The 27,664-nt window shown below is 38.2% G+C and overlaps 1 protein-coding gene across 3 annotated transcripts; it reads right to left on the bottom strand.

Moving 5' to 3' along the window:
• Positions 1–1,037: 1,037 nt before the first annotated feature.
• WTAP (WT1 associated protein) lies at positions 1,038–27,664 on the bottom strand. 3 transcript variants are annotated; one of them, XM_070376977.1, is made up of 9 exons: positions 27,214–27,406; positions 25,374–25,528; positions 19,049–19,086; positions 17,224–17,279; positions 14,085–14,143; positions 12,694–12,821; positions 8,985–9,163; positions 3,657–3,811; positions 1,038–2,290 (listed from the first exon to the last, which is right to left on the bottom strand). In XM_070376977.1, the coding sequence occupies exons 3-9, from the start codon at positions 19,076–19,078 to the stop codon at positions 1,707–1,709; spliced, it is 1,191 nt and encodes a 396-aa protein (XP_070233078.1). In that variant the 5' UTR covers positions 19,079–19,086; positions 25,374–25,528; positions 27,214–27,406; the 3' UTR covers positions 1,038–1,706. The 3 variants fall into 3 exon arrangements, with proteins under 3 accessions (XP_070233078.1, XP_070233077.1, XP_070233076.1); XM_070376976.1 differs by lacking the exons at positions 25,374–25,528; positions 27,214–27,406 and adding an exon at positions 27,513–27,664; XM_070376975.1 differs by lacking the exon at positions 25,374–25,528.

The raw sequence follows: 27,664 nt of genomic DNA, 5'->3' as shown, positions 1-27,664 counted from the left end.
TGCACACACCAATGATTACATACCACAAAAAGGAAGAGAAATTCCGTTTAAATTCAGCAAGTTAAAAGTATATACAATTAAAGCCAAAGTCCACATTACTTAATACACCAAGGAAATAGTTATTTCAGTACATACCAAAATGTATATAAGCAAATTCATTTAAAATTGTGTAGGATCTTTTTCAACACTTGAAGACTGCACAAAAGGTTAATCAAAAGACAAGTTCAGTATTTTACTACACCATGAAAACCAGATATATTTGTATGCCAGTTAAGCAAAACCAAAGAAGTTATTTTCAAGTTGTACCTCAGTTTCAAATGCCGTTAACTCTCCGTCTGAGGTTCCCTGATCATATTACAGATATATATAAAACAAAGTATTTTGCTTTTAGCAAAACTCATACTTCATCTTAACCACACATATGAAAAGCTATTTTAGAGCCATTCCATTCCAGACCTTGATACTTATTTGGAGAATAATTGCTTTACAATTTGTATTGGTTTCTGCTGTACAACAACATGAAATAGCTATTAAGTATACATATATCCCCTCCCTCTTGAGACTACCTCCCACCCCCAACTGGACCTTGATACTTAATGTTTAAAACGTGACAGGAAATGAAGCAAACAGTCTTACCTCTTTAAAACATTTCGCCTTCATTCTAACACTCCACACTGTTATTACATAATATTAGCAGATGTTATTAGTACAAAACCGTGTAAGTGGACAAGATTTTAAAACATCACTGACTACACGATACCTAATTACCGGAAATCATTTCACAAAGCCTACTTTTTCAATTATAACCTAACAAATACTTAGGTGACTATTTCCTTCTTTACATTTTTCTGAATTTTGAAATATTTTAACAATTATTTGTATAAGGCAGGAGAAAAACAAAGTGCACAATTAAATGTATGCATGGACTTAAGTTCCACCTTTGTGGTATGTGGAAAAATGGAGTAGACATTCAGCTATTCAATGAAAAGAAATGACAAATGCTATACACATACACACAAACAAAAAAACAACTAATGTAAGGAGTTACAATAAAAATCTTTATTTAAGTTTGGTCAGTACAGGTAAGATATACTGGAGTCACAGAGCAATATGCATTAACAGGATACAACAATTCATAAAAACTGAGTAACTATGCACACAAATTTCTTAAACATTCAATCACCTAAAGAGAAAATGCACAGATGTATGGTGGGAAAAACTGTATCTAACACTGAAACTACTATAGGACTCCTTCAACAAGTCCAACTTTTAGTGATAAAACTACTGTACTGGGCAAACTTGGCAGTCATAAACCCACATCTACTCTGACAAGTCTGAATGGTGCATAAGCATAGTAACAGCATGAGTAAGAATGCCCTCACACAGCACAGGTTCTAGGGTAGACACAGATTCACACAGACATCACTGTGTTATACTTTAAGCAAAAAGTTCCATTTACAACTTCACATTAACTCATATAAAAATAACCTGACCCTACACAAAATGTCCTTTTAGCAACATTCAAAGTAATTAACTGTTACAATTTCCAAAGTGGCAGAGGTATTGAAGCAAAGAAAAAAGGAAAAAAAAAAACCACCCACAAAAAAGGCAAATTGTGACAAAAGTATGCATTAATTAACTGGACAGTATCCTCTTCCAAATTAAATGACACTGTATAAAAATTTGCTGGAAATTTTTTTGTTTTTTTACAAAACTGAACCCTGTACATTTACACTTGAGTCCAAGCCATTCTGAACGTGGCGGGAGGCCGCAGTTCGGTTACCTTTCCCACTCACGGGTTTCTCCTCTTGCGGGTCATGACTGGAGTCTGTGTCATTTGAGTGGTGTGTGAGAGAGTTTTCACTGCCCGTGGGAGAGTCTACACTTTCATACCCCGCACTGAGTTGGTTTACGTAACTACTACCTCCTCTGCCAGTTCTCTCCTCCGAGCTGCTGGAGGCCTTATTCCCATTCCCTGGAGAAGAAGGAAAGTCATCTTCGGCTGTGTCCCCCTCCCTGTGAAATCCAGACCCAGACGTCCTCTGCCGGGAGGAACTGCCATTACTTGGTCCGTTGGCCAGACGACTGCAGTCTTTACCTGTGGCCTCTGCCTGTCCTACAGGCTCCGAAGATGTAGTCCTGCTGGTACTCGGGCCTGCGGCTTGAGATTGCTGCTGTTGGTACTGAGCCAACTGCTGGCGCGTCTCCTTCAGTTGTTGCTGAAGAACTAGAATGGTACTCTGCATACCCTCTACTTCTTCGTCAAGTTGAATGATGAAGTCATTCAGTTCTGTGCAAAGGAGAGCCAAACCTACTTTAATATCTCTTACAATATAATTAAAAATACTTCTTAGTGCCTGCACAAAGCTAGGCAGTCAATAAATGTTTAAGTAAACAAATACAATTCTAAAATCACGAAAGAATATTTTAAGGTTTTGCTTAGAATTTTAAAATAGCCATTCAACAACAAGTTTATTTGTGAGAGAAAGCAAAAGCCTGAATATATAAAAGCAACCAAATTTACAACGATCCAAACTATCTGGCCACATAAAACTGGTTACAGCCCACAAAATCTGTTCCACGTTTGCCTGCCTATGGGCCCACACGCCTGGCCCCTTACTCCACACCCGCCTAGCCCATGTTCAGCTCCACAGCAGGTGTAGTCCCTGGGGAAGCCCTTGATTCCAACACTCCAAAGAAGCCTATGCTGTCAGCAAAGATTATTCTACATTCAAGAACAAAATTCAGAAAAAATAACTCTTGAAATTGATGAAAATACAGTTATCTATGAAGTTCTAAAAAGGTCTTGGGGTGAGGGAGTTCCTTCACTATTATACAAAAAGACTCCTATTTAGTGTATTTACAAATAGTAAGAGCTAAAAACCACCACTTTGAAGAGGCAATTTTAAAGATATTGACTACTGACCTTCTTTGCAATTACCTGCAAAGTTGCAATTAATTTAATTTTGAGAGAGACTGGGTGTTTTTCTTACTAATTTTCTTCACAAAGGAGAAAGAGCATGCATGCAGCTGTACTAGACCAGCATGGTGGCTGACAAGTTCCATTTCTTTGGGCAAATAAATATTACATCTTATTCACTAAACAGAAACTCTGTATTTATTTCTTATTTTTGGCCATGCCTCGCAGCTTGCAGGAACTTGAGTGACTTGACCAGGGATGGAACCTGGCCCAGGAGCTGAAAGCACTGACTCCACACCACTGGACCACTAGGGAATTCTTCCACAATCAATTACATATTTTTAGATCCCTGGACATGGCCAAATATTTCCAAGATCTACACTTAGAGAAATCGGTTAAGTGAAGATATTAAGCACTGAATATATCCTTTTAAGCACTGAATATAAATTTATATAGCTACAGAATGCCTTATTAATACAAAAGCCCTCCCCTAAAAAAACCCCACCCCTAAAAAAACAAAAACTTATGAAATTTGCACAACAAACAACTGGGGGGGAGGGGGAAACCACTAAATTAAATGGCTTTGTTTGTTGACTCAACTGGAAATATTTCACTTATAACTTCATAGAACCATTGGTAGAGATTAGCATATAAAGACTCTAATCTATAATACTCATGCCTGGCAGTATTTTAAAGCCAGTGCAAAGTTAACCAAACTTTTCAAAAAACCCCTTACCATCCTGACTGCTTTTAAGCTCCTCACTATATTTCTTCTGTAAAGCCAACTCTGCTTCAAGTTGTGCAATACGTCCCTGGGACAGCTGCCTTCCAAGCTCTTGATTCTCCTGGATAAGCATTCGACACTTCGCCATTAACTTTTTGCCTGTTTGGCTGCAAAGGAAAGAGCCATTCATCACAAAATGAAGACAAATTCTTGACAACCTTCTTTGTTTGAAATTATTACAGCAACAGATATAACACATACAGAATATAACTCTATGTCACAGTAGACGCCTGCCTACAATTACCATCTTCTTTTCCGGACACATCCATCTTGTACATTTCAGTATTTTGCCAATACAGCAGCAAAGATAAAACCTGAAGAAAAAATACCTAAGTGGCTACTTTCTATTACATTATAATTGATTCTGAAATCTACTTTTATCCCAAATTATAATTTGAAATACAAACAGGCCAGTTATTTGACACACATTTCAAATATATCAATATTAATAAAACTCTAAGGTACTTAGCTTTATGAAACAGAAAAGTTCTTGAAAGGGTAAATGCAACATCAACCACAAATGTAAACTTCTACCTAATATATAAAATCAGTACCTATAAATATACAAATGAGAATAAATTCTTGCTAGACCAGTGTTTATAAGGATGCCTGTTAATAGGCAGTTCCCACAAGAACGTTTATTGCATTAAGTGAGGCCTGTTCAAAAATTGTTTTTAAGACTCAAGACTATTTCTATTTATCAATCCCTCAATTAACTTTATATGATATATATGTATATATATATTTGAGCTGTCTTAAACTGGGATATAAGTTTTTGAAATTTTAATACTAATATATGGTGAAATTTTATTCATGTTGAAAAGATTATCCTTAGGACACAAAAATAAGATTGGGGTTATTTAGCATAAATAATCGGAGAAGGCAATGGCACCCCACTCCAGTACTCTTGCCCGGAAAATCCCATGGGTGGAGGAGCCTGGTGGGCTGCAGTCCATGGGGTTGCTAAGAGTCGGGCACGACTGAGCGACTTCACTTTCACTTTTCACTTTCATGCATTGGAGAAGGAAATGGCAACCCACTCCAGTGTTCTTGCCTGGAGAATCCCAGGGACTGGGGAGCCTGGTGGATTGCCGTCTCTGGGGTCACACAGAGTTGGACGTGACTGAGGCGACTTAGCAGCAGCAGCAGCAGCAGCACAAATAATGCAAATATGTGAGTATCTGCCAAATTAGGAATGCCATACTTTCTACATGCATATATACAGCAATTGCAAAAATCAATCAAGGTTCATCCTCTATATATTACTAATAAGATGATGTATTGTGAAGTAATATATAGGGCAAATCAAAGCCCATTAAAAGAATAGTGTCAGCAAAAAAATTTTTCATCAGTAAGATCATTCTCAACTTTATGGTAAGAATATCAAACTGTCCCTTTCCAAGTCTCTAAGGTAACATCACAATTGTATGCTTAAATCAGAACTCTTGCTGACACTAAGAAAAGCACTCAAGTTTTACTGAGACACTGTTATTGGGGTTTGTGATGCAAGATTTCTTTTATCAATAGCACATGTTTTAACCCAATGTGATTCAAGTGAAAGTTTGTGATATATTTTCCTTACACAAATCTGAAATAAAACCTGGTGGTTGCTGGTGGTGGTGTTTAGTCAGTAAGCCGTATCTGACTCTCTTGTGACCCCATGGACTGTAGCCCAGCAGGCTCCTCTGTCCATGGGATTTTCCAGGCAAGAAAGCTGGAGTGGGCTGCCATTTCCTTCTTCAGGGGATCCTCCCCATCCAGGGACTGAATCCGCATCTCTTGCATTGGCAGGGGATTCTTTACCACTGAGCCACCAGGGAGGCCCAAAACCTGGCTTACTATTGCACAAAGAAGCCTCACATGAAAACGAGTTAGCACGTGGGAAGGGTTCTCTCACAACATGGCAACTTTATCAGCTGATATCTGTTTGTTGCCATTACAGCTCCAGATTTCCCGTATTTCCTATTAGCATCCTCAGACTTTAGCCTCTACTGAATAAGAGAAACCAAACGAGGAATTAAGAAACAGGCACTATCATCAGAGACAGAGGCTTTCCTTCCATTTCACTGCCTATGCTTCCCCCAACTCCGCTTTCTTGTGAAAACATCAGTTTACCAACCTGAGAATTCTTTTGTATCAAATTTTTAAATACAAACAATTGTAAAATCAATAGAGCAATTTGTGACCTGACTTAACCTCATAGAAAGTACCAAATTCTAACGCAAAAATATTTCATTTATGAAGTCACGCCTTTTAATAAATGTTCTAAAAATAATCCTATCACTTCTAAAATGATTAAAACAAATCTGCACTGAATGTTTTCTTTAAACATTCTGTAATTTTATGCCACTTTACTATGTTGTGTAAAATTTGTGTTGTGTTCATTGTATCACAAAAAATGGTAAGAATCCAATTTCAAGAAACCTGGCTCTGGAGTAATTTTTTTTTTAATTAAAAAATATTCTAACCCATTGCTAAAAATCAAATAACTCACAAAGAAAAAAGTAGAAAATAATTTAAGAGAAGGAACGGATACTGTACATTGCTTTGTTATCAAGGGGAAGGGATGAGGGTATTCTGAAGGTGTACACACACAACTAACTGTTTATAAATGCAAACTGAAAACTGTCAAAACTCTGCAACATCTCCCTGTAACTATTCTAAAGTATACACACTGTCACATGATTGAAATATTTTAACTAAAGTGGACAACATAATTCAGGGGATCATTCTCTCTCAAAATTTAAACAATGAAAAAGTGAAAAACAAAACCCACACAACCCATTCTATTTGAATTATTGCAGACAGAGTATTGACTGAGCACTGTTTGTTTCAAATTAATGATGTAGTTATACCACCCAATGAACTCTAGCTTATAGTTCACTTTTTACAAAATTCCCTTTATAGGTGGTTAAAATAAAGTAATACAATGAAAATATTATACAACCATTAAAAATGGTAAGTAACCTAAATATACTAAAAAATGGAAAAAAAGTCCAAGGATAAAGGGGGCCTGGGGAAAGTCATGCTACAAATCATCTATATGTACATATGCATGTCCGCATTTGTTTAAAACCAATACACATATAATTACTGTATATGCATACAAATTATCTTGATACCCAAGAAATTTAAAAATGGTCACTATTCCTGGGGAATAGAAAGGGCAAGGGGAAGGTCACCCAGGAGTAAAACTTATTTTACACCTCTACTTTTCTTTATGCTGTTTCAATCTTATACATGAGCATGTGTTATCTTATTAATTAAACGTTTTTTAACAATAAGAAAAAACCCCATCTCAACGTGACTGTTACTTAAGTGGCAAAAGAAAAATGCTTGGCTAAATTTGAGTACATAATACCTTTTATGAATTAATTATCTCTTGACCTACTGAAAATACGTAGCCCATTTCTACTATATTCTTTAATGACATAAAATATATACAAAAGCCTTAATTCGGGTACAATAAGCTAATTTCAAACAGATGTGGTTACTTACCCTCCAACCCCCACAGTGAGAATCTTAGAAGCGGATTTCTTGCTGTGAAGTCACACAAACCACTTCTTCAACCCGCCCTCTGCCCCACAATCAGTTCCCTCAAGTACAGACATACAAGATACTTACAATTGATTGGAATGATTAAGAGAGAACTTAAGTCACCCTTGTTAAAACTGCACTTAAACGTTGGGACAATCTGGAACATTTTATCTTCCACTCATCTTAGACTCCATTATCACCAAGTGAAAATTCGCATTGGTGACTTATAGAATGATCTGACGAAAAAATTCACCTCCAGGATTGGATGGAAGCATGAAGAAAATAATGCCTCATTTATCTAATGAGCAAATGAATTTGCTAGAAATGATCACTATACTTTTTTTTCAATTCATAAAATGTCTCACTTAGGCCAGCCCACAGTTCCGATATATTCTGTCCCCAATCTTCTGGCAGGCACCCTGTAAAGCTGTCCCACATTAATTTCTACTGCAATATCCTGGGACAAGGTGTCAAAAAGCAACAAGTGTCAAGTCTCTTTGTTTTTTTATGATACCAGCTGGAAAAAAGTAGGTCTTCAAAAAATGAGACACAGAGCCTTTTCCTTCACTTTGAAGAGCACACCAACAATTTTTTCGAAATCAATCTGCTCTCCACAGCGCCCCCCCAATCAAAATGTTAAAAGTACAACAAAATCATCATAGTAATCCTTGAACTTAAAAAAAAAAAAAAAACAACTATTTCAAGGCACATTTAATTTAATATCAAGAGTGCAATACAAAAGGCCCAAATACAATGAAGGAACACATTCCCCCATTAACACCAACGACAATGCTCTTTCAACATGTGCCTGTTGAATGGATGGGGATTTAATAAATTTCACTACTGAAAAAAAATAACGCAGTGAGTCTCATCACAGCCAATATCCTTATACAATCTAGTTGTGAAATGAATGTTTATAACGCTTCAAACAGTTTAAAACCTGAAGTTTGACACCACACCTTCATGTTTGTACAGTCCTCGGTAAGATTATCTACAGTATTAGCAACCATTCAAAGAACAAATCATTGAGTAAAACCACAGATTTAAGGCTCAATCAAGTAATATAGAGCCCCAAACGAAATGGTTAAATAGATGAACTACTTGTACTGACATCTATTATTTGATTCACTCATGACTATTAAGTTGGTTCTTAGCAAATAAACCCTTTAAAGGCAAAATTCACCTCATTTGAGTGTGACCCAGAAGTTCAACAACAATCACGAAGTCCACGGTCTTATTGGCAAAACTGATATACAGTGTCTCTAAGTCACTATGCTCAAGGTTAAGAGCGATGCATATTCCATCTTTACATTTACTGGAATTTTACATGTTCAATTCATGGTTTTAAATCTCTAGGTTTTCATTCCTCCAAACTGTCTGAAGACACAGTGTGCCACAGACTTAAGACTTCTGTTTCTCCCTCTATTTTCTTCAAACAGAAACATTTCTCAAGTGTCTACATGTTCTAGAAGGGGAATTTTTCGGAGGTGGCCACTTCTTCGGAATAGTCCGACGCCATCAGGCCTCTGAAGCAAGGGGAGGGGGAAGAGAAAAAAGCTGAAACACAAGGTTCATCTGGTAAGTTTTACATTAACCTTTACAAGCTGGATAGTATAAGAATGTGGCTTTTTGGCTCAAAAAGTCTGAGTCTTGGTGTGGAAACGAGTACGTGGCTGTCCCACCACAGCTTTCTCGCAGTGGGACTGTCAGGGAAGTCTTGACTGGGGAGTATGATTTGTTTACCTATCAGGCGTAAACTTCCAGGCACTCAGTTCATTTTGGGCTTGTTCCAGTTTGTCTTTAGTCTGTTCCAGTTCACTTTTCATTTTTAGGAATAACAAGTTGATCGCTGGGTCCACCATTGCTGATCTCAGTTGTGCAACGCTAGGCTGCTGGACTTGCTTGAGGTACTGGATCTGAGTCTGCGCAAAGCAAAAAAACCCCATTACTACCAAATCAAAGGAAACATACCTAAGATGAGGAGATAAAATCCCTTTCTGTTCACTGGTTTACCAACTTGCTTATTAAGCCCCTCTCCCTTCTATCTTAAAATCCTCTAAAAAAAGTACAAATTAAGAACAACTATTTAGGAATTCCCTAGCAATCTAGTGGTTAGGACTCAGTTGCTCTCACTGCTAGGGCTTGATTTCAATACCTGGTCAGGGAAGTTAAGATACCACAAGCCTTGCAGCAAAAAAACTCCAAAACAAAACAAAAAAACCCACAAAAAAGAACACTCACAAAACTAAGGTTATCCACGTAGGAAAAAAAACAGCATTTGACTGCATTCCATATATGGAAACTTTAAATATAAGGAAACTACATGTTGGCAATCGAAACAGTACAAAAAAACAAACAAAAAAAAGTTGCTGTGTTTATTAAAAATGCTGATGCCCAATGAGGGAAAAAAAAAAGGCAAAGTTTAAAATATTAATTATTTAAGAGTATAGTGATTTACTCATACAAATCTGTGCTTTTGGGAAACTGTTCCCTAACATTACACCAGGTACAAGATTACAACTTAAAACATATTTGCATTTCTAAATAAAAATACATAGTACTTACATATTTACATGAACTGGCATTACAGCTTTAAAAATAGCACCTTAACCCAAAATTAAGCACATATTCACTTTTTTCCCTCCAAGCAGATTTGAATCACAGCACTGTAAAGCTGAAAGGTGACTGACCTGGTCCAAACTGCTTAGTTTTGAGAGATTAAAGAAGCCATTTGTTCAAGGACACAGTTAGTTCAATGCCAGTACTGGAACTAGAATTCTTATTCTCAAGCTTCCTGACTTCCAGTCTAAGGCTTTTCCCACCATACCAAATCCCTCTACTTATATATGAAACCTTCAATTTCAACTCTGGTTGTACTGTCAGCACAGTTTTAAAATAGGAAATACAGTTGATTAGCATTAAATGCATCACTTTCTTCACACCCAAAGTAGATCAGGTTCAAGATCCTACTCCATTCTAAACCTTAAATAGGATTAAAAATAATATTTCTAAAACAGCTATTAATGTCTAACATGAATTTAGTAAAAGATACAAATATACTAAGAGGATCAAGCTATACTTAATTACTACTTCACCAAGAAAACAGAACTAATTTTCTTTCTTTTAGCTTAAGGAATTTTAAAAGTTTACAAAATGAAATGCCCTCATCTACTACTATAAGCTTGCCATTTCCTTGTGATTTTTGCTCCTGCTGCCCTTTCTGCAAAACCTCACTGTGTTCTAACTGAAAGATCAGTTAAGTGCTTCAGCTGAGATGTGCAGAGAAGAGCTATTAAAAAAAAAAATGTGGCTGGTAAGTTAGGTTCTACTTGGAAAAAAAATCTTAAATCTAGGTTGAGATGACCGAAGGGTGAAGAGGCAGCACCAAGGCTTAGATTAGGAATAAAATGATCAAAACTGCCAGTGTATATGGGATGGCTGTAGAATCGCTGAGGTGAGTCAACAGCACATACTGTCCAAGTTAAGTGGTTAAGAAGTGCCCGGACCAGGATGTCAAGAGTAGGGAGGACTCAAGAGGCAGAAATCAAGACACACTGGTTTTGTGAGACACTATCATTGGCACCATCCACTCACACTACCTACCAGGTGCCTGCATTTGGAAGGTAAGAGCCATCCTTTGCATGTGTTAGCATCTAGTACAGTGCTGTGTCAACAGGGAAACCTAAAACTATTAGTGAGTGAAGGGTTGAACCTAGAATCCGAAGTATCACAAAAAGAATTAACTCATTTTGGGACTTGGCACTTCAGTAGTACTACTCATACCATTAGATATGAAAATCCCAAGAGGAAAAAAATTGGAGGGGTGTTACAGAAAACAAAACAAAACCCATTATACTAAGAATGTTGTTAAGACTTCTTTGAACCAAGTACCCAAGTTAAAAAAAAAAGTCAAAAGAAGGAATGCCAAAAGCCAAAGTTGGGGAAAGTGAAGACATAAAAGTGATGAGAAAGAGAATTTTCTTAATACAATGACCTTACAGAAAAAAATGTAGTGGCAGTGAAGGTGGAAAGTAACTGGTAGAAACAAAAGGAGCGCTGAGAATATACAGACAATAAGAGGCTACCCTTTTCTTTAGCAAAGTAACAGGTAAAGAAGTCATTTTGAAAAAGTGAAGAAAGGACTGAAGACTTGTGCAAATGTGGACACAGGAAGAATAAAGACCGTGATTAAATCCTAAAGAACATTTTATTGGTGAGAGAAGGAAAAGAAATAGAAGTGTGTCCCATAGATTATTAACCTCCAATGACCAGAATACTGGCTTATGCATTAGATTTTAATAACTATCAAATGGATATTACACAAAATTATTCACGAAAACTGCAGCTTTTAAGATTAGAAACAACAGGGAATTTCTTTGTGGCACAGAGGTTAGGACTCAACGTTTTCACCACAGGGGCCTGGGTTCAGTCCCTGGTTGAAAGTGAAAGTCACTCAGTTGTGTCCGACTCTTTGTGACCCCATGGACTATACAGTCCATGGACTTCTTCCAGCCAGAATATTGGAGTGGGTAGCCTTTCTCTTCTCCAGGGGATCTCCCCAACCCAGGAATTGAACCCAGGTGTCCCACATTGCAGGCGGATTCTTTACCAGCTGAGCCACCAGGGAAGCCCAAGAATACTGGAGTGGGTAGCCCATCCCTTCTCCAAGGGATCTTCCCGACCCAGGAACCAAACCGGGGACTCCTGCACTGCAGGCACATTTTTTAGCAACTGAGCTATCAGGGAAGTCTGATTCCACAAGCTGCGTGGCATGGCTCAAAAATGAAAAGAAAAAAAAAAAACCAAAAGTAATAAAAACAACAGGGAAAGAGCTGCCTCTATCTTATGTAACTTACATATAAAAACACTAAAACAAGGGCTAAGGCTGTTGAAGACAAAACTGAGTCTAAATTCAACCAGGGTTAAAGGATCAAATATGTCAATAGATTTCAGATATATGTAGACATGGCAAACAGTACAAATGAAAGGTGTTAACAATTAAAAGGAGACCCAGTAGAAGTTGATACTTAGTTTTCTGTAGAAAGACATAAAGACAGCAAAGGAGAAATTAACAAGAAAGCTTGCCAAGTAAAATGAGTAAATGGTGCTTATACCCTCAGGTATTATGTTACTTAAAGATATATGAACCAAAAAAAAAAAAAAAAAATACATGAACCAATACATTAATTCTCATAAATTACAGAGATTTCAGAGAATAACTTAAACTTCTGACTTCTTGGCCACAAAAAATTACTTTAAATCCAATGATGAGAAATTATGTATCAGAATTTTACATTTAGCACACTGAAGCTCAAAACATATCTACCTTAACAAAATGTACATGTATAATTAGTATTAATTATATAAAATTAACTTAATGTGAGTTAACACACAAAATAATGTGAACCAAAACCCAAACCCTCATAAAGGTTAAAACATCTGAAACACTTACAGTACACTCTTGCATTTCTTGCTCCTTGGTTGCTAGTCGCATTACAAGAATGTTTTCCCTGCGTGCAGATTCTTGCTGCTGCTGCTTTAGTTTTTCTTCAGATTCCCTTAAGCCAGTTACATCATTAGCTGATGATTAAAAGGAAAAAAATCCCAAAACATCATGAAACATAATTTAAAGATCAAACTGAATTAACCAAATTAAAGTTCTGACTCCCTTTGTCAAGGATAATAAAAACCATGGTACAAAAATTGAAGTCTTTAGTTTCTATCCTAAATTAAACTTTTATGACAACAAACTTCATTCTTGATCATGAGTGCTTTTTCAAGAGTTAGTGGTGTTAAACTGGTCCACAACCACTTAATGCTAGATGGAATTATGCTGTTATAGTCTCATCTGTTCCCAAAAAAGACAGGAAATTCCATTATTTGCATTTGTTTCTACTACAAAGTATTCACAAAATCCTATATAGTATTGTTTAACCTCATCAATATAAACATGCCCATAACTGCACAGCTAATTATTACTTTAAGCTTTCACAAGGGTTTCCCTGGTGGCTCACTGGTAAAGAATCCACCTGCCAATGCAGGTGATGTGGGTTCGATCCCTGGGTTGGGAAGATCTCCTGGAGTAGGAAATGGCAACCCACTCTGGTATTCTTGCCTGGGAAATCTCACTGATAGAAGGAGCCTGGAGGGCTACAGTCCATGGAGTCGCAAAAGAATCAGACGTGACTCAGACATTAAACAACACTATTCACAACTTTTATGGGTTATACCATAATTATACAATTGAGATCTTAAAATATTAATCTTTCTGAACTTGGGAAACTGTACTGGTTTTTACACTCGCAAATAATATGTTACTCTAAAACTCAGTGAAAAGTGATAAAGACTAAAATGGTCTAAAATTATAAACTTTATTATTTTCAGTAGATTTTGGAAAAATCCATAAATACACAGCTATCTCCTACTGTTACAATTTAAGCTATCATAAATTTAATACCAGTTGCTTCTACATTTCCCCCTGCTAGAGTAATAACTCATGTTTCACTTCAAGTATTTCTGTGGAAGGGCTACATCAAGGAAGTTTCAAGTAGCTGTGAATTTCCCTATCTGTGCACTCTCAGAACCCTGTTGTTCAGTTTGAAGTCATGTTACTGTTAAGATTACTGTATGTCAGTCTTCTCCAATGACGTGAACTCTTCTAAAAGAGAGATCATGTCTCCTTCATCTTTATACTTCCTAGCATCAAATGCAGTGCCTGGACATAGGTCCTTAATAAAATTCTAGAATAAAAATTACTTAGTAAAACGAACTATCCTGTGCTTATAACAACAATCTAAAAGGAAATATTCACATAGTCCTTAGGAAGCTAAAACTCTAACTTACAGTTGAGATCTGTGTACTTGCCCTCCAAAGCTTGCACATAGGCTTCATACTGTTTCCACCTAATACAAAAATAAAGCCACGTTAGTTATGTTTAAACTGCTTTTACTAAATATACTAGAAATCACATCCATTAACTTTAAATACTAAGAATTCCACTGTGTGGATTTTAACGTCGCTCCCATTTTAACAGGGGCTTCTTCCCAGGTGGCACCAGTGTAAAGAATCTGCCTGTCAATGTAGGAGACACAAGAGACTCCAGTTCAATCCCTGGGTCAGGAAGATCCCTTGCCGTGGGAAATGGCACCCCACTTCAGTATTTTTGCCTGGAAAATCTCATGGACAGAGAAGCCTGGCAGACTACAGTCCATGGGGCTGCAAAGAGTCAGACATGAATGAGTGTACATGCACACACTCTTATTGTTTTACGATAATTATAAATCTAGTTTAACCCATAATAAGCCGTAATAAATTAGTCACTTTAAAATTATTCCTTCTTGAACTTATAGGCGTTAGATAAATGGAAGTACAGAGAAAAGTGTTCTCTGCTGAGTATACAACAAGAGGCGTTCCCATGAGTCAGATCACACACCATACAGGACAGCGTTATCACTGACGTTCAGCATGATGCCTGGATTGTAAAAGGTGAGTGAAAAGCTCACCACCACTTTTCAGATATGCTGTCCACCTCAAACAAAGGCATTTTTAAAATGTGCCGAATTCTAAGGGACTGAAGGTGATCTCAGCTCTTATGTGAAAGTAGTATGTGCTTTCTGACAAAGTAATAAAAAAGGGGGTCTGTCCTTTTTGTACAGTATAAAAAACAGAACATACTATTTTTCAAAAGCATATCTAATTGGCAGAAACAACTTGCATAAATGCCATACGCTATCTGGATCTTTATTACATTCCTCTACCCTCAATATATAGGCTTTAGGACTTCCTTGGTGGCACAGTGGGTAAGAATCTGCCTACCAATGCACGGGACACAAATTTGATCCCTGATCCATGAAGATCCCACCACCCTGGAGCAACTAAGCCCATGGGCCGCAACTACTGAGCTCATGCTCTAGAACCCGCGTGCTGCACTCGCCTAGAGCCCGTGCTCCACATGAGAGAAGACACTGCAATGAGAAGCCTGTGCACCAAAACAGAGTAGCCCCCAGGCTCTTCAACTAGAGAAAGCCTGCATGAAGCAACGAAGACCCAGTGCAGCCATAAAAAAAAAAAAAAAAAACCTCTCAGGGCTTCCCAGGTAGCTCAGTGGTAAAGAATCCACCTGCAAATGCAGGAGTTTCAAGTTCAATCCCTGAGTCAGGAAGATCTGAAGATCTTCTGGAGAAAGAAATGGCAACCCATCCAGTATTCTTGCCAGGATAATCCCATGGACAGAGGAGCCTGGCGGACTACAAATCTATGGGGTTGGATACAACTGAGCGTGCGCGCACACACATATATATACACACACACACTAGTTGCTCTAGGCAACTATTGCAGATAACAAAGTTTCCCCAGTCTTATGTTTAAGCAACTGCTCTGGACGGTAAGCTGTCTGCTACCTTGCTTACTGAAGAAATATGTTTTCAAGCTGCTCTTCAGTTAGACCTAACAGGAGACCAAAGAGGAGTTTATTCAACGTTTCGGGATGAAAAAAGATGTTTCTTTTCTCCTTTCTAAAAGTAAGATTTTAGAAGAAAAGACAAATACAAAAGCTCAACCGCAAACATCCTTATCAAGAAGATAGAAAAAAAACCTACTTAAAAGTCATAACCATACCAGAAACAGAAAGAGAACATCAACACACGAGTAGTGTATCACGAGCATCTACATCAGCAAAAAATAGCAAGAGTAATCTAAAATGCTAAGTATTTAAATTTTATATGCAGGAATATAAAGTTATGCAATAGGAAAACTATCCTATGCATGAGACGATGGCAAAGAAAGATAAAGAGCATGTCCACAATACAGGAGCTAAGGAGAACGAGCACAGACTCTTAACAAACAAGGGAGCACATCATCTGTGTCTCCCTATTTCGCATGCGTGTGTGCACAGTCACTAAGTTGCGTCTGACTCTTTGCAACCCCATAGACTGTAGGCTGCCAGGCTCCTCTGTGCATGGGATTTCCCAGGAAAAAATACTAGAGTAGGTTGCCATTTCCTCCTCTGGGAGATGTTCCCGGCCTGGGGATCGAACCCGTACCTCCAACACTGGCAGGCAGATTTTCTACCACTGAGCCCAAACCACCTTTACTCTCCCCCCACTTCCAACCTGTTAAATTTACTCAGTTCAGCAAGTAAAAATTCCCTGAAATTTCTAGAGGAAAAAGTTCAATAATCTTGCAGGCTGCTCTGAAAAGCATTAATTTTTATCTAAAAGTTATTTCATAAAAAACTTACAACAGTGATAAAATGCAGAAAGAATACATTTAAGTTATAAAACACAAAACATGTGTGATCCCGTTTTCTGATTTCTTACATTTAAAAAATGAGTAACATAATGCTGTACTTGACAGTCTGCTTTAGTAAGACATTTATAAGACAACCACAGAAATTCAGAGCTGGATGTCATCTTTAAAAGTAATTAAATCCAACTCTTTAAACTTGCAGATTAGAAAATGAAGGATATAATGGTGACTAAAGTCACAGTCACAAGACAGATTAACTTCACTTCATCAGTAAATAATATATTTCTTTCATGAGAAGAATATCCTTGAAGGCTACAACTTTTCCACGTGTTACATGGAAAAGGGAAAAAAACCCAAAAACATCAAAACAAGTCTATTCATTTGTTAAACTGAAAGCTTTCTGAGAGCAGTGTCTTTCCCCATACCAAGTTATATACATGAAGTACAAATGCTTCTCTAGTTAAGAGTTCTGAACACATGCCTCTACAAGAAAAAAATTTAGGTTACTTGTCAGTCTGGAAGTTACCCAAGCTAGTGCTTTAGTTCTTTAAAGTGTTATGCTTTCCCCAATGTTTTTACAACGAAGAAACAGGCCATAGAAAAAAGTATATTAAATGATCTGAAGATGTGTTAACATTAAAAACGAAACAGTATTTGATATAAACACTATGGTATAAAATCACAACATAATGTTCTATAGAAAGATTTTTATATTTTTCATAAAAGAATATTTTACCTTAGAATTAATTCATCTCGTGCCATAACTTTGAAGTCTGTTTCACTCAGTCGAACCTACGAAGAGAATTAAGATATAAACTAAGTGCTCTTTCCAAAAGTTTTAAAACAAGTAAATAAAAAAATAGTGGCAATACCAAATATGGAGTGAAGATGCAGAGAAACAGCATTCATACATTGCTGCTGAGAATGTAAAATGATACAGCTGCTCTGGAGGTAATTTGGTGGTTTCTTTTAAAACTAAAAATGGATGTTCCATACAACCCAACATTTATACTCTTAAGCACATATCCCAAAGAAATGAAAATTTATTTTCACACAGAAACTTGTATAAAAACGTTAACAGCAGCCTTATTTGTAATAGCCAGAAACTGGAAACCACCCAAATGTCCTTCAACAGGTAAATGGTAGGCTATGATACCACGAAGTACGATTGAGCAATAAAAAGAAACAGACCACCAGCATATACAACATGGAGAAAGCGCAAGGAAATGATGCTGTGAGAAAATGAAAAGGACCCTTAATACAGCATTATTTCAAGTATACAACATCTGTGAAGTAGCATAATTACGTAAATGAAGAAATGATTAGTGGTTGCCAGGAGTTGAGGATAGAGTGGGAGAGGATGGATGTGGCTATAAAGAAAGGAGTGGCATCGAGAGGCTTGTGGTGATGGTTCAGGTAACTGTTTTGGTTGCGCTGATATTTACATTAAGTTACAAGTGATAAACTTGCACAGAACTACACACACACAGAATGTGCATGTAACTTGTGAAATCTGAGCATGTGGACTGTACCAGTGGTCAAGCTGCTGGTTTTGATACTGTTACACAGGATGTTAACATCGAAGGAGGCTTGGTGAAGAGTACACAAAACCTCCCTGTACATGTCTTTGCCGCTTACTATTATTTCAAAATAAAGTTTTTAAAGATGAGAATATTCTAATAAGATGAAACTGCTTTGTAAATTGAGAAATATTGTTTTCTCTAAGCAAAGAAGACTATAAAGCTCAAGAACCTATCCTAATATAAAATTCTTATTAATTTCCCTTATTAAAACATTTTTATTCATAAAAATGGTTCAAATTATAGCATTTGCCACAATGTAAGTGTTACTATCAGAAACAAAAGAGGGAAAATCACTGTAGCATCAGAATATATTACTAAGCCTAACTGAAAGCACCCAGTAACTCTCAGATTATTAAAGCACTTGACTTTCTAGGATAAAAATTTCCATGTTTACTATCCAATAAATGGTTCACTTAAATACTCACTGGTTAGTAAGCACATATTCCCGCTTTCCCAACTGCATTATAAATTCCTCTTAGAAAATGTTATTCCTTTGTAACCTCTTTTGTGTGTGTGTCACAGTGCCTAAACTGAATTAACACAGGAAAATAAAACAAGGAAAGTGAGACTAGAAAATAAAACTTAACTGGAAAAGGTAGAATTTAGCTATTTGTTTGTTTTTTTTAAATATAAAAGTGGTTTTGCATTAAAACCAAAGGGATTTAAGTTAGGAAGAAAAAGAAAATAAGTAACTTAGAGGATCTTGTAAAATACTTTCCTACTTTGACATTATTTGTAGCTACGTAGCTGGGAACAGTCATATGATAAAGGTTACAAGTAGATCATGGGGATACTACAAGTTTTCCAAAGGCTGAAAATGTTCTTAATCTACATTACATATAGATACGATGTCTCACACATTATATACCCACAATGCTATATAACTGATAGCAAGCGGGAAAACAAGCAAACAATATGGACAGTCCCTTCCACTCTATTATTCAAATAAAGTGCTTAAAAACTGCTGAGAAAGCAAACCTTTTTGGGAAGAGGTTCTTCGTTGGTCATCTTGAATCCTAGAAAAGGAATAAAGACAAGAATGTCACCTGATTTTCTTCCAGTTAAGGTAGAAACAAAATATACTGGCTTTTGCAAAAGAATTTATTACTGAACTCAGTTATGACCAAATCATTAGGTTATTTTAATTAAAACACATCTTTTAGACTAGTTTTAGATTTACAGAAAAGTTACAAAGGTATTACAGGGTTCCCGTATACTGTGCACCCAGGTTCTCCTTGGTTAACATCTTACATTATTACTGTCATTAGGTTTTGTTTTTTTTTAAAGAATTCTCTCATAAAAAAGTTGATCATTCTTTGTAATGTTCCCACAAAGGATTGAAAGAAATGCAATTTTTCAATGCATTCTTACAACTGCCCTGTGAAAGACATCTCGCAGCAGAAAGGACAGATCTGTGCTGAAGTCAGATACTGGCCTCAGGCAGTATCCCAGGCATCTTGTTAAAAGGATACAGAAGGGTAATACCAATCGATAAGCCTTGCCTTTTACAGAATTAATACTGTTACAGTAAGGTCAAGTTTATCACTGTCATAATTCACCACTATACAATGCAGGAATGAAGGTATTTACATCTTAATAAAAATATTCCTACATTACCGACATTATTTAACTTCATATCACAGAATAATTTGAATCTCAAAATTAGCTTGTTATTCCTAGATATCCCTTCTAGTAATAGTAAAGTCATAAATGTCCCCTTATATCGTAAACTTTTAGTTTATTTTACTTACCCATACTTATTACAAACTCTGTTAACTATTAAAAAGCTAACCAAAGAGAAGTAAGCAAGTTATAGAGATGTGATGTACAGCACAGTGACTATAGTTAGTAACATGATATTATATATTTGAAAGCTGCTAAAAGAGTCAACCTGAAAGGCTTCATCACAAGAAAAAAATTTTGTAACTATGCATGGTGATGGATGGTAACTAGATTTATGAGTGCTTCTCTTGCAATGTATATAAATATCAAATCATTATGCTGTACACCTGAAAATAATGTATGTCAACAACATGTCACATGTCAGTACCTCAATAAAAAATAACCAAAGAATCTAGAGTATAAAACTGAGTTTTAAAAGCTACTTGACTTTTAGTGAATATTTGAGATTCCTCAAAAGAAGATGATCTTTAATACCATTTTTTATATTACATACAATCCCAACTCAAACATCAAATATTTTAATCATACTGTCATTAAACCCTGATTTTCAGAACCCTGATCTTCAACTCAGTACACTGAGTTGAAGAAATCAGTACATTTTAGAGAAAAAAAAAAAAACTATATATTGATTATGCCATCAATTAACTGGTTTAATTCTTCCCTCTTTGATGATCTTGTCATTGGATGTAATGAACAAAAACCTGAGTATGTATCATTTGCTTCTGAGCTGATGTAGCTGATCAAGTCTCTCTGACCAACTAATACCTATGAAGACACGGTTGTATTTCTACTTTTTAAAAATCAGTATTTTTTCTCTTTAAACTGACCCCTGCCTACTTTAGGCCCCTTATCACCCAGTTTATAGCCTCTGTTGCAAGTTATAGATAGCTGTTTAGTGACTATCCTAACATGCTTCTAATAAATCTAATCATCTGAGAAATAAACCCTCACTGTGTTTAACTCCAGAGGCCTGACTTTAATGTACATTTACTAGACTGCAACCTCTTGGAATCCACATGTCAAGTTTAACATTTCCTTGGAACTCCCCATTTGTCCAGAGCTAGATAGTAGGTTCGGAGAAGGCAATGGCACCCCACTCCAGTAATTTTGCCTAGAAAATCCCATGGACAGAGGAGCCTGGTAGGCTGCAGTCCATGGGGTCGCTAGAGCCGGACACGACTGAAGTGACGCAGCAGCAGCAGACAGTAGGTAAATATCAGTAACACATTTAATTTAAAAATTAAAAAAAAAAAATTTGTGCCATTTGAACGTCACTAGTATACAGTCAAAGCTATGGTTTTTCCAGTAGTCATGTATAGATCTGAGAGTTGGACCATAAAGAAAGCTGCTACTGCTGCTAAGTCACTTCAGTCATGTCCGACTCTGTATGACCCCATAGACGGCAGCTCACCAGGCTCCCCCGTCCCTGGGATTCTCCAGGCAATAACACTGGAGTGGGCTGCCATTTCCTTCTCCAAAAGAAAGCTGAGCACCGAAGAATTGATGCTTTTGAACTGTGGTATTGGAGAAAACTCTTGAGAGTCCCTTGGGCTGCAAAGAGATAAACCCAGTCCATCCTAAAGGACATCAGTCCTGAATATTCATTGGAAGGACTGATGCTGAAGCTGAAACTCCAATACTTTTGCCACCTGATACGAAGAACTGACTCATTGGAAAAGACTCTGATGCTGGGAAAGACTGAAGGCGGGAGGAGAAGGGGATGACAGAGGATGAGATGGTTGGATGGCATCACCAACTCAACGGGCATGAGTTTGAGTAAGCTCCGGGAGTTGGTGATGGACAGGAAAGCCTGGCGTACTGCAGTCCATAGAGTCGCAAAGAGTCAGACATGACTGAGTGACTGGACTGAACTTTAAGGTTGAGCACTGATGAACTGATGCTTTCGAACTGTGGAGCTGGAGAAGACTCTTGAGAGTCCCTTGGACAACAAGGAGATCAAACCAGTCAATCCTAAAAGAAATTAACTGAATATTCATAGGAAGGACTGATGCTGAAGCTCCAACAGTTTGGCCACCTGATGCGAAAAGCTGCCTCACTGGAAATGACCCTGATGCTGGGAAAGATTGAGGGCAAGAGGAGAAGGGAGAGAAAGAGGATGAAATGGTTGGATGGCATCACAGATTCAATGGACATGAGTTTGAACAAACTCAGGGAGATAGTGAAGGACAGGGAAGCCTGGCATGCTGCAGTTCATGGAGTCGCAAAGAGTTGGACACGACTTAGGGACTGAAAAAAAACAACAGTATATAAATGTGTACTTATTTATTTGTCCCTCTTCTGTATATATAGTAATATACACATTACTATATATAAAACAGGTAACAGTTAAGAACCTACCATATAGGACAGGGAACTCAACGCAATACTCTGTAATAACCTACATGGGAAAAGCATTAAAAAAAAAGTGGTATATGTATAACTGATCCTTTTTGCTGTACAGCAGAAACTAACACAGCATTGTAAATCAACTATACTCCAATAAAAGACAAAAACCAAAAAATTGTGCATACCAATCCCTTGCTATCCCCTCATATCCGGATTTATTTTTCTTCTCAACTCTTATCACAAGCTGACATTTTGTATACTTATCTGTCTACCCCAGGGATAGAATAAGTTCCATGAAAGAACTGTTTCATTCACTGCTGATATCTCAATACATAGTATGCACTCAAATATATGGTAAATGAAAATATGAACAAATGAATCAGCTTCATTTACTATTTAAATTGTAAGAGTGAACTAAATAAGACAACCTAATTTCCCCCCCAAATTACCCAAGATGACCATACTGTAAAATTCTGAGAATAAACTCAATATAACACGTACTTTGAGTTCTATGACTAACAGCTTGAAAACAGCTAAATTTACCACTACGGATAGGGAGTTTACCTATCTGGTTACTAGGCACCCTAGCTACTCAGAATTTTGGTTGTAAAACAAAGTTTCATGGATGATATTCAATATAAATTACAGTTTAATAAACTAGTATATACTTGTACAATTTGACACTTCCCCCAGGTTTATTTGTTCATTCTTTTCTTAAAACCATGAGCTTAATTAGCAACAAATAAGCTAATCTGTTTTTTAAAGGATATTTAAAGGATTGGTAAACACATGAAGAAAGTTCTAGTAACTCCCCTTTTTTGAAGAGGGTGTAAACTTTGAAAACAAAAAACAGCAGAACCTCTGAGCCTCACTTTCCCCATCTCAAAAAGGATTACCACTGCCAAAGCTCAGAATTACTGTGCTATTTTTGAGGACATACATTAATCTTTAGTATAGTAACTGACACAAAGTAAGCACTTTGTTAGTTTCCTTCTTCCCACTGGAGAGAGAAAAATCACCACAAAAAAGACTCAATCACTCTTTAAAGATTCTGAGGAGAAAATTGACAAGGATAAGATCATAACACGCTCCTGTTTCTAAGCCCTACTGCAGCCCCTACTTGGTATCTCTGATTTTTAGAATTCTAAACAGTAATTTACACTTCTAACACTAGCTTATGTTCCTTTTTAAAAAGTCTGACACTAGGTAGAATTTAATTACACATTGTTTAAAGGATATCTAGATTTTCTTTATAAAAATAAATGTCTAAATTTGTAATGTAAGTCAGGGATAAATACAGGTTTTGTACGTATGTTTGTGTTTTATATGTTGACTCTCAATCACCTATCATTTCACATATTACGGAATATACGACTTGGGAAATCAAAACATCAGCATTTCGTAAGAAATTGCTTCCTTATCTTTAGCTGGTGAAAAGTCAATCTTGGCTTGAGATTCTATGATATACCACAATAGTTAAATGGACAGTGTGACAAAAGGCAAATTAGAAACAGGCTTAAAATTTAAAAGAATCAACATTCAACTATTTAATCCAAACAGAACATGATTCTCAATTACAACTTTCATATTACATGTGCTATAACACTTATTACTCCCCAAGGTACTTTTTTTAGCACAAGTGACAAGCACAATAACCACCTAAATTCTAGATTCATAAAGACAATGGATATACCAGGTTCTCAGAACAATCTATCAGAAAAACAGAATGACTGGAAATATTATTTGGGGTTGAATCTTGAAGGGAAAAAAAAAATGAATATATACCTAAAGCTATGAATCACTAGGTAATCGGCTCAGATTAAAACAGCTATTAATTTAAAAACTCAGGCTTGAGGATCCCAAATTTAGTGCTTCTTAAAAGTTGGTACCAATGAGGACAGGTAATTCTTCCATTCCTCCATCCTTAATAATGATCAAGCTTTGCAAACTGGACAATGCAGAAAAGCAAAACAGAAAAAAATTAAAAACGGACCAATTTAGCTGCCCTTAGCAAGTTGAAAAAGACTGGCTGAAACATGGTTTCAAGTTTTATGTAAAGGTTTGTTATCCATGTGGATAACACAGATAATATAGCTCAAGTTTAGAATGTCAAAAGTACCTTGTACTCTTGATGCCTTTACACTGAGAAACGACATTATGATGTTAAGTTCAGTTCTGGTTGGTTAGGTGCCTAGCATCCTATATTCCAGGGCTTCCCAGGCTTTTAGCATTATGATCCTAAGTCATGAAATTCCGTGTCAGGAAGATCCACTGGAGAAGAGAGGAGCTATCCACTCCAGTATTCTTGGGCTTCCCTTGTAGCTCACCTGGTAAAGAATCCGCCTGCAATGCGGGATACCTGAGTTCAATCTGTGAGTTGGGAAGATCCCCTGGAGAAGGGAAAGGCTACCCACTCCAGTATTCTGGCCTGGAGAATTCTACCGACTGTATAGTCTGAGGCTGCAAAGAGTCAGACACAACTGAGCAACTTTCACTTCACTTAATAAAATAGTACCAGATGGTGTGGGCTTCCAAGGTGGCGCTAGTGGTAAAGAACCCGCCTGCCAATGCAGGTAGACATAAGAGACACAGGTTCCATCCCTGGGTCAGGAAGATCCCCTGGAGGAGGGCATGGCAACCCACTCCAGTATTCTTGCCTGGAGAATCCCATGGATAGAGGAGCCTGGCAGGCTGCAGTTCATAGGGTCGCAAGAAGTCAGACAAGACTGGAGCGACTTGGCATGTACCAGATGACACAACTTCAGTAACAAACCAGTACCTTGCTGAAACTAATTGTAACTAAATGCAAGAAACTAATAATCTGACACTGTACTAATCAAGGCACAACAGCAGAAAGGGTACTAGCTAGGAATCGGAAGACCAGCTTTTCTTAACTTCGTAATAATCAGTCATGTGATATTGAGCAAGGTATTTTCTTTAGATTGCAGCCTCTAAATCAGCAAAGAGGATGCCAATTTCCTGCCTCACAAAGTGCTACAAATCTCAATGCTCTAAATACCATATACTTTACAAACAAATATAATTCAAATAAAATACTAATATTAGCATAAGAGAATTTTAACGTGCACTTAGGAAAAATTAAATTCCACCAACTACATTTTCAAGAGTTAAGACCATTTCTTTATAGCACGGAGTTCTAGCCTGATGCACCACCTTTATATCTAATGGGATATAGTGTTAGAGGAATATTGAGAAGTTTTGTTCCAGTAAGCTTAGTACTAGAATATATTTAAGCCCCAGGTGGCTCATCTACCTGCAACGCTGGAGACATGGGTTCAACCCCTGGGTCAGGAAGATCCCCTGGAGAAGAAAATGGCAAGCCACTCCAGTATTCTTGCTTGGGAAACTCCTCGATCAGAGAAGCCTGGTGAGTTACAGCCCACCGGGTAGCAGAAGAGTCAGACAGGACTTTTAGAGGCAAAATAGTGGGAGATAATTAATAAAAACAAAAATAAAGCCAAGTACTGTCTAGGTCTTGTTTTGCTAAAGGATCCAACAGAAAATTTTTAAGAAAAATTTTTTTCAAGGGCAAGATAATGTTCTATTGTATGAAAATGATCAAGACCTCTAAAATAAACAGTATTTTCAGGGGAACTGTGTATTACATATATACATACTTAGATGAATGTAAGGGACTCTGAGTGCTGTAACGGACTGGACAAATATAATTATTACAACTCTCGTCTCCATGCCACAAGGCTATGAATTTTCTGTATTTCTCTCATTTCTGACAAATACTCAAAATTCAAACAGGTGAAGTTCTAAGTTAGATGAGTTAAGTCAAAAAAATAGCTGTGTCTGGGATACACTTGATTATCATTACTTTTGTCAGTTGGGACTTAGAAATTTAGGTAGTTTGCCTAAGTTCTGCTACTGGGAAGTGAAAACACTGATCACTTAGCTATAACTAACTACTTAAGATAATGTAAGATCTGAAAGAATTGTAGGAATACAGCGAAACAAATCACTGAAATTTAACCTCATCCTTATCACAAGCCCCAATATCTTTCCCCAACTTGCCTAATCAGATGATACTAAATGACATATGTAAATGTGTAACACTTAGACATCTTGAAAAGATTTTCACGATAGTTTTTTTTTTTTTTAAAACGGGGTTTTGAATGGCTACAATATGTTTATGTTATACAAAAGTGTTTATGTTATACAAAACATAATGGTCAAAATTTTTAAGTAAAACACTCTAGATAATCACTCTGCTATACACCTGAAACACAACAGTGTAAACCAACCATATTTCAAAAAAAAAAAAAACCCGGTAGAATTTGTGGTGACAGACCTGTGACTTCAACTTATCCTCCTCAGTGATGGAACTAAATTCTGAAATAGAAAACTAGGTGAACTCAGGACCATAACATTCTCGTGGAAATATTTTTCTACCTTCCTCTAATCTCGGGAAAAGGATCATTTCTTCCCTTATGAACACGGTTATTCCGGATTTTAACCTAGTCCTTTGGGATCAAATATCCAACTTCATCAAAACAAACGTGGACATTTTTCCACTACGTGTTCCCCACTGACTAGAGAAATACGGTTTACAGGGATCCAAGGCGAGATTTTAAAATTTCACGAAACCCTCGAATTCACTATTTTTTTTTTAGAAGGCATGCACTCATTTAAAAATGGAAGTCTACAAGACAACGCAGCTGCAGTAGGAAGCTACTGCGCGATGTGAAACGTGCTCCACGGACGCGGCTTTCCTCCCCTCGGCTCATCGGCGCCGCCACTCCTGACGATCCTGCCGAGGGAGGTGGGGGAGCCCGCGACGCCGAGGCGCTGACGGGACGGGACGCGCGCTCCGAGGGGACGGCCTCCCGGCGTTGCCGGTCCCGCGGGAGCGCCCACCTCGCCCCCGGCTCCCTGAGAACCGAGGTAAAATGGCCTCGAGACGGCGGAAGTGTCGTCCCTGTCAGCGGGCAGACGGCGGGGGCTAACGGGAGGCCGGGGGGCCCGGGAATCCCGAGTCCGCCTCCTGCGCTCAGCTGGCCCCTTCCGGGGCCGGGCGGCCGCACCTCAGCCGCCTGGGGACTCGGAGGTCCTCGCCTCCGCTGCGGCCGGCGGCGGCCCGCACCTACCTCTCCAGACGGAGGCCGCGCCGGCGCCCGCCCAGTCACATAGGCCGACCCCGCGCTGTCCTCTCGCCGCCCAGGCCGCCCGACCGCGCCGCCGCCGCCGGCCCCCGCGCTCCTCCTCCGCGCCGCAACCCCGGCGCTCCCCTTTATTTGCGGGTCTCGCTGCCACAAAATGGCGCTGAGGGAGGAAGCGAGGCCCCGACGCCCCACCCCCTTCCCGCTCCTCCCGCCGCCCCGCCCCGCGCCGCCGCCGGCGCCCGCCCGCTTCCCCGCCCCGCGGAGTTCGCGCCCGGCCCACTCACCGACGGGTAGTGCCTCCCGGACGCGGTCGCGGCTACCCGCCCGCCGGGCCCCGCCGCGAGAAGGAGAGCCTAAGGGAAGGCGCCTGCCAGGAGGCCCGCGGTCGCTCAGGGAGGAGCTGCTCCCGGCAGCACGCCTCGCGGCCGCTAGAGCC

The sequence above is a fragment of the Bos mutus genome, chromosome 9, assembly GCF_027580195.1.
Source record: "Bos mutus isolate GX-2022 chromosome 9, NWIPB_WYAK_1.1, whole genome shotgun sequence".
Taxonomy (NCBI): Eukaryota; Metazoa; Chordata; class Mammalia; order Artiodactyla; family Bovidae; genus Bos; species Bos mutus.
This window is presented reverse-complemented; position numbering and strand designations above follow the sequence as displayed.